Source organism: Meleagris gallopavo, chromosome 4 (genome assembly GCF_000146605.3).
Source record: "Meleagris gallopavo isolate NT-WF06-2002-E0010 breed Aviagen turkey brand Nicholas breeding stock chromosome 4, Turkey_5.1, whole genome shotgun sequence".
NCBI classification, from domain to species: domain Eukaryota; kingdom Metazoa; phylum Chordata; class Aves; order Galliformes; family Phasianidae; genus Meleagris; species Meleagris gallopavo.
Genome location: NC_015014.2, coordinates 30,539,056 through 30,546,788, shown reverse-complemented (window position 1 = coordinate 30,546,788; position 7,733 = coordinate 30,539,056). Strand labels below are relative to the sequence as shown.

General features: G+C 40.9%; 1 protein-coding gene across 9 annotated transcripts in view; it reads left to right on the top strand.

The window, feature by feature from the left end:
• Positions 1–7,733, top strand: part of EPHA5 (EPH receptor A5) — a 184,616-nt gene that overhangs the window by 87,583 nt on the left and 89,300 nt on the right. For 8 of the 9 annotated variants that reach the window (XM_010709893.3, XM_031553074.1, XM_019614692.2 and 5 more), the window contains exon 3: positions 2,370–2,525. The exons of the other annotated variant lie outside the window; for it this stretch is intronic. In XM_010709893.3, coding sequence (XP_010708195.1) covers positions 2,370–2,525 — 156 coding nt within the window. The remainder of the gene's footprint in view (positions 1–2,369; positions 2,526–7,733) is intronic. 9 annotated transcript variants of the gene reach the window in all.

The window sequence follows — 7,733 nt, the reverse complement described above, 5'->3', positions numbered from 1 at the left end:
AAAGGTTATTGGTGTTGTGAATCTGTTGGCAGTGTGCTTACTCATGAAACAAAACATTCCCTTCAAGCTGAGCTATGTATCATACCATCATTAACAAACTGCACCTCGTTGAAAATATGTTGAGGAAAACTGATTTATGTTGCATTTGCTGCTTTGCACACAATAGAAGCACAGTAAACTCTCGTGCCATAATGATTTAATGATTTTCTGTCTGTCTTGATGGCTCGTAATGAGATAAATTCAAGTCCTTTTCTGAAGGCTAATTACTTTGAGTACACACTAGACGTGGGTTGCACTCTTTATACTTCATATGTGTTTATGTTTTCATTCTCCGATCTCTTTTGTCTGCATATGCAAGTGAGTTTTGATCTGTCTTTGAAATACAAATTAAAGGCTAGAACCATGTCATGGTCTCCTCTACCTGAAGACTCTCCATACCGTTTTGTAACTATTCCTGCTGTACAGATAGGGCAGCATCTGAAGATAGCTATGAAGTAAATAAAGTAAAGAAACTCTGTGTTAGAAACTGAGAAATGTGCCTTAAGACATCAGGGCAGCTTGCAGCAAGTCTGTTAGTGATTATCTAGAATAAGTTCAACCGTAGGTATGTTCACTGCACCCTGCGCATGGCTACAAGATAAGGACTGTGTGCTTCAGAACTCACAGCCTAAATATGGAAAAATAATTGAATGCTGTTCAATTTTGGGAATTGCTTGCATGGTCCAGGCAAAATTGGAGGTGGAGCCTGGGGAGGTGTATGGTTTGCTCCTGGATTGCCATCCCTTTTGCTGCACGGGTGATCTCCATCAGCAAAGACTTGTTGGTTGATTCCAAGGGATTTTCTCACTGTATTGTAGAGAGCTGACGCCAGAATAGCTGCCATACCAAATAAAACACCTTGTGTTTTTGATAGGAGTTGATGTGCAAGTGTCTCACCTTTGATGAAAAGGTTTGATGAAAGGGGAAGACGTCAAGAGAGTTTCTCTAGTACTACAGGGAGCAGAGTCAACTTTAGAGCCAGTTGTCCTACTTGGTCCTTCAGAGGAAAAGGGATTAATAATAAAAATTTACACTTTATCTGCAGGAAAGTTGAACTCAGTCATCACATCTTCCAGTTGAATTTTAGCACGTGGCCTTCGTGCTGTGTTTGTCTGGGACATTGATGGTGGGATAGTATAAATGCTTCTGCTGTGAGCTCATTTGTTATTCAGCTGGGGATGTTTGAGTGCAGATGGAAAGGTTCTGGGATTTCCAGGTAACTCCTGTAAATCTTAATGGCAAGGCCTGTCCATCATTGACACCATACTGGACATAAGAGCATCTTTGAAGGGAGAAATGTGGCAGCTTTTTGGAGTCAGGCAACGTGTTTATATATCTTTGCTTTTTGAGGTGACCAACAAATCAGGTTTTCCACAGGTTTTGTTTGTGCTTTGTTTTTCTTCATGGTAACTGTGGCCTTGTAATTCTGTATACCAACTATATGATTACAGGTCCACTTAGCCTTTTTCTAAAGACAAGATGGAAACACACAAACCTATAACTGTCACTGCTTGTGCTGCATGCACACAGAGGTGAATGAATGCAGAGATCATTGCTTAGCTGAAATAGCGCTTGTTCCATGAGCTTGGAAACAAAGTATTGCTGTACTGAGTTCAAATTCTGTTAAAAGAAAGAAAATAAAAAATTCTAAGCTATCCTTAGCCAATATATTACATTTGTGAGAACACAAGAATTTCTTATATAGAGGCTTTGTGCTTTATCGTGCATATATATTGGAGCCAGAAGGAGCACCCTGCATGGCAAGCATGCTTGATTCAGGCTATACCCAGAGCAATCTGTCTTATATAGAGTACTTTAAAATTCATCATAGGTTTTCAGAGTAGGAAGCCCTAGGAAAGTAGCCTTATCACAATCTCTTAAAGCTTTCGATCTCAAGATCCCCTCCACCACTGTATTGTTATTGTTTGCCGAGACATTGATTTCTGGGTATAGAACATCTTAAACAAAAACCACAAGATGTATTTTACGTGCTTTTCTAAAACTGAATGAAAAAAAATCCCAAACTCAATAATGTTTTCTAAAGCAGAGAGAAAAGATGTTACCTCATGCATTCAACATAGAAAATAAATACTCAGCAAAGGCAGATGCTAGGGGGGAAATATAGTCAACAGATTCTCATTTTCTTTTCATGCAGATATTTAAGCGTTCATTGTACACTGGTGGAGTAGACTTGTTTTGAAATATACAAACCAAATAGCTTGCGAGTGTTTGTCTGTTTTCTTTGTAGCTGAAGACATGTTTTTAAAAGGAAATGTGAAGACACTAATTTCATGATGGGAGAGCTTAGTCTGTGGTTCTTCTTTTTACAGTATGCAGACCTGGGTTCTTCAAAGCTTCACCCCACAGTCCATCCTGCAGCAAATGTCCCCCTCACAGCTACACGCTTGATGAAGCATCCACATCTTGCCTGTGTGAAGAGCACTATTTTAGGAGGGAATCAGACCCACCTACAATGGCCTGTACAAGTAAGCATGTGCTTATAGGGTTGTTTTTAATCCTTTTGAGCTGTTCCTGTACTGTGACTAGACATTATGATCCTAATGTGCTTTTACAGGCTCTGGGCTTCAGTCTGAGCTAGTCTGACACAGTCTTAATGTCACTAGCTTTGTCCACCATACCCCCAGTTACATGAGGAGACTCAGCCCTTTGGAAAGCACTTTTGGAAAGATGCTGTTAAGCTTGAGGAGCACTTAAGTAACAAACAGATGCTCCATCTCTTGTAGTTTGCTCTTCAAGCATCCAGAGATGTTCTCAGCCAGCAGCACTGCACTCAAGTGTGTGCATAGGTACCTGGGTCAGGCACATATGTGAACGAAACTATGGATAGTGATTGTCTGCTGTAGATATGAGTATATATGGTCCTGCTTAGCATCATCTCTCAACTCACTTTCAGTAGTGAGGGAGAGAACCTTGCCTTTCCAAGCCACCTGGAGATTGTTATTCTTCAAGGTAGTCTCAAAACTTGCAAGGAGAAAATGCATCTCCAAATTGCTATAAAAGACGTAGAGCTTATCTCCTGATGTGGGAAGGGTGGTATAACAAGCAAATTGGGGTTTTAAGAGTTGAATTGGTGAAATCAGAATCACTAGTTTTACCCTTGTCCTGTTATTCTTTCATCTATAGCTTGAAGGCTGGTTGTTTGTTTGTTTTATATTTCAAGTACTTAGGGCATCAGTTTCCATACTCCCAGCTAGTATCCCTGTGTGTAGCACAGGCCATGGATTTTTGTGGGGCCAGATCTGTCAGGGTCCAAATGTAATTTTGCAGGCAAAATTGATTAAAAGGGACTGAAGAGGAGCTGAACTACTGGGGCAGGAGCAGGCAGAACTTCCAGGGGACGTCAGCAATGGAGAAAAAGCAGTTGTGTAAGTTCAGTCCACATGCTTGCTCAGAGCCACCTGGGAGTGATATAAAGATGACTTCCATCCTGTTTCCTTTGCATAATCCTTTCCAGGAGTGGGAAGTTCACAGTTGAGTAGATGCTAGATCCCTTTAAAGTTGTGTCAGTGGCATAGTAATGTGCATCATGTCACAGGGCTCTTCTCCTGGCTGTCCTTCCTGCAGGGATGAGGAGGAGAGATTTGTAAGCAGAATGGAAAAGAGCAGAGAGCAAAGGACTGCAGGGACAGGCATGAAAACTGGGGTTGGATGTGGCACTTACTGTGCCTTCATCCTGGTGAATAAAGCTGTCTTTTCTAGCTTCTCGAGTTGGCGCTTCAAAAAAGAGAAGGAAATAGGCTGTTCCAGTTGGAGAGTCTCTTCACATAGGAAGACTGCCTGCTCTCAGCAGATCTTTTCCCACCTGGAATAGTCACTTGGCGCAGGAAACACAGGAGAAACAAGGCCCTTGATCTCAGTATTTACCTTTTATGTTAAGGAATGTGAAGCACATGGCTGTTGAAGTTGTGCTACACGGAAGAATAAGGCAGTCTCAGGCAATGTGACAGTAGCAGTACTGTGGCATCAAAGTTGTGGCTAGGATGGGCTATGGTATGGGAAGCTATGACAACAGGACTCCCTGATGTCTATTGTACCCTGGGATATGTCTTTAAAAACTTTGATAAATGAGAGAAAGGACCAGTATTGGTGGTATTGGGAAATGGGAAGAGGAGAACTCTGAAAAGGCACACAAAATCAGCTTCTTTTGAGCAGACAAAACCAAAGCCAAGGCAAAGTAATGCCAGACAGTCCTGCTGGTGAGTTAGCACAGAAAAGAAGCAACCAGCTCTGAAGAAGAGATTTATGCAAGCCCATGACCTGAGCATAGGGTTTCTGGCACAGTCTGAATCCTGTAGGTAAAGACTGTAATTTATGATGCCATGAATAGTGTATTCCTTTTATATGCTTTTTTTACTTGGGTTTTATTTTGTTGGTGGTAGTGGTTTGTTTTTTGTTGCTGTTGATGATGATTAGCTAGTTTGGTTTTTTTTTTGTTTGTTTGTTGCTGTTTGAGGGTTTTAACGATTGATTTTTGTTTGATTGTTTTGAAAGCTTACTATAAGCTTGTTTAAAGTCCAGGCAGTGCACACACCAGTGGTGTGTGAAGCTGTATTTGGATGTGGCTTGGCAGAGTACTGAGTGTTTTGAGGCAAATGAGAGTTTTAATGCTGACTCAGGCACCGCTTACTTCTCTAGCCCACTGTTTCGGAGGATGGCTGCTATGCCACATACAGAGCAAACTGGTACAGTAGTATAGGGTATTGAAGCATCTCTGGTGAGATTTATACTTACTACTCCCAAAAGCTGAGTGCATCATCTGAGCCCTCTCTGTGCGCTTCAGTGTGCTAAGTCATCCTTCCTTGTCCTATACATCCTTTCTTGGGATTTTGTGCTAATCCAGCTGTGTCTGTGTTAGAGGTGGTAAGGAGAGCCTGTGCATTACCCCAGCTCATTTGCAGGCAAAGTAAATTTTGGTAAGGATAGTAAAGAGTAGGTGACAACACTAACATTTTGAACCCAATCCTGTAAGATTTGCAGGGGAACATCTTGTCGTGAGCTGAAACGCAAGTAAGAGAGACTTAGAGTCTTGATGGATAGGAAAACACTGTTAAGTTTTGTGAATGTTTCTGTTATTTATTACAGCAGAAGTTAATAATATTCATAGAATTTCCTCAACTTGAAATCTAGTTAATTTTAGAGAATACATCAATGTTTGTTTTCAGCTCTACACCTGCAAGGTCCCCATGCCAGTTGGTGTAGCTATAAAATCACACTTTCTTAATTTAAAGATAATGCCTTTTGCTCTCAAGCTGCCATGAGTCTCCCCACCATCACCACCACTGCTAAAGAAAACTGCTAAACCACTATCAACTGTTCAGACAAGCATGAGGCAGAGGACACAACACAAATACATTTTTATTTAATTTTCTCAGTTCCTTCAGCATGTTTTATAAGTAATGCTTGGCAGTTTTCAAATTTATAGTGCTGTGATGCAGTCCAAAAGAGCTATTACCATCAAACAAAAAAAATTCAGTTCTGACAGGCATTTGAGAATTCTTAATATTGTTACATGCATCTCCCAGGAAGTTTTTGAGCTTGATTTCTTGATAAGTAGTCCTAACTTCAGTTCTTGCAGAACATCAATTTTGAATGAAAACTACTATTTTTCACTCGTTTCCCCTCTCCCATCTCAGATGATTAATCCTGTTGTAGTTCAAAGTATACAGAGACAGTATGAGTTAAGGTGAATGGCACAAAAAACACAGAAGAAAGAGTGTGATTTATGGGATGCACTGACGTTTTTGTAGTGTTTGGTGTAACATGCTGTTCTCAAATGGTACGGTTAACTCTTTGTACACACACACACACATATATATAAAATATATATTTGTGTCTCGGGAAATTTCTCTCTCAATTTATTTTTTAAAAATATGCATATCAGCAAACAGGTTAGCTGTCCATGAAGGAAAACATCAATACCTTTATCTTCAGAAATTACTTCCCTCTGGTCAGTGAATCATTCTGCAGAAATGGTGAATCTTAGCTTCACTGCCTGCTTAGGGCACAAAGTAACAAATTAAAAAAAGAAAAACAGAAAACGAATATGTACATCCTTGATGAAGGGAAGCTGTAAATTAAAATAGAGCTTGTTAGCAGATCTGGGGCCCCACCTTTTCTGAAGCAAAAACACTGGTTTGTTCTCCCAGCTGAGATTTTTCAAAGATTTACTCGTGCAGTTTCAGGATTCTTCAGGCAGGTCCTGTTAGATACGTGCAGACACCTAAAGACCTTTATCAGAGATTTTTATCTCATACCCTCTGAGAATGCTAATTTTATAGGTTACCCATTCCCACTAGCTTCAAAGCATGTTTTTAAGCCTTCAAGAAGAGCAGCTGACTCTTCTGTGCAAAGAGAGTACAAACCTCTACTGCCTTTACAAAAGCGATAATTTATCCCCTGTTAAAGGCATGTTGTCCAGTAAATGTTTTTTGTGGGGTTTTTTTTGTGCCTGAGTTCTTTTATTTTTCTCTTAGAATACTGGTAGCAGTGAAAGGCATTCATCCAGCGGAAGGAAAAATCGGACAATTTAACCAGTAAAAAAAAACCCTTGAGTGCAGTGGCTATAACCCCACACAGCTCTTGAGATGGATTTTGTAGCCCCCATTATTATCAGTGTGAGGATGAGAGGCTGGAAGATAGTTCTGACTGCTGCTGTCCTGTGGTGTCATTAGCTAATCAGCACTGTCCCCCCGTGGTGCTGCTGGCGAGAGGCGGCCTGTAAGAATGCTCAGCCTGGGCACGGCCTGCTCTGCCACCACTATGCATCAGCTCCCTCAGCTGCCTTCTGCCCAGGGAAAGTGTGCTTATTCCCCATTTATACCAATGTGAAGCTGTTATTGTTGTGGTCCTCTTATAGAGGAACATCCTGGCTTTGTTGGGAGTTGGCATGGCTGCTGTACCTCTGACAAAGCTGAGCTGCCATTTCCTAAACTAACCTAGCTTTTGTCTTTGACTGTTTTTCTCTGAAGAAAAAAAAAAATCAGGAATATTTATTTCCCTCTGGCGTTGAGTTTCTTGCTGAATCAGAATAGCTTGAGTTGAGATCATTGCAGTGTTTCATAAGCATTACCAATTTATAGACTTAAAAAGGGGAAGTAGGGAGGGAAAATAGTGAGAAACTGAAGGTAGATTCAGTTTTACAACATTGCCCATTTTAAATAACAAGTTGAGTTCAATCATCACAACAAAACTAGAAGATGACAAGCTAAGACAGGCTGTTAAATTTGTACAGGTTTCTAGCTGTAAAGTCAGCTGACAGGCTCTTTTCAAGGAGCTGCTCATGGGTTTTGACAACTTCATTCAAACTGTGTGGAAGTCTGTTACCTTCTTGGAAAAATCTCAGTCTTTGCTCTATAGCTTCTGGTAATGCTGCCACTAAAATCCATCCCACCTTTCTTTGATCAGTTTCCCCATGTGAGTCTCTTGCATGAGAATCTTGCTGTCCTCTCACATCATCTTCAGGGCGTATCGTCGGCTTGCCCTTCATCTCCAAGACAAGTCTATTAAAACAAAAAGTTTCTCAAAGTATCTTCTGGGCACTGTATCCCTTTTCCTCACCAGATGGTTAGATTTTTGTAACTCAAAGCTATTGAGTGAAGTGTGAGCTTTTCAAGTTGGCTGTGGCCTCTGTGCTGAGAGATCTGCCTGGGCTGTCCTACTCATCTCACTGGGAG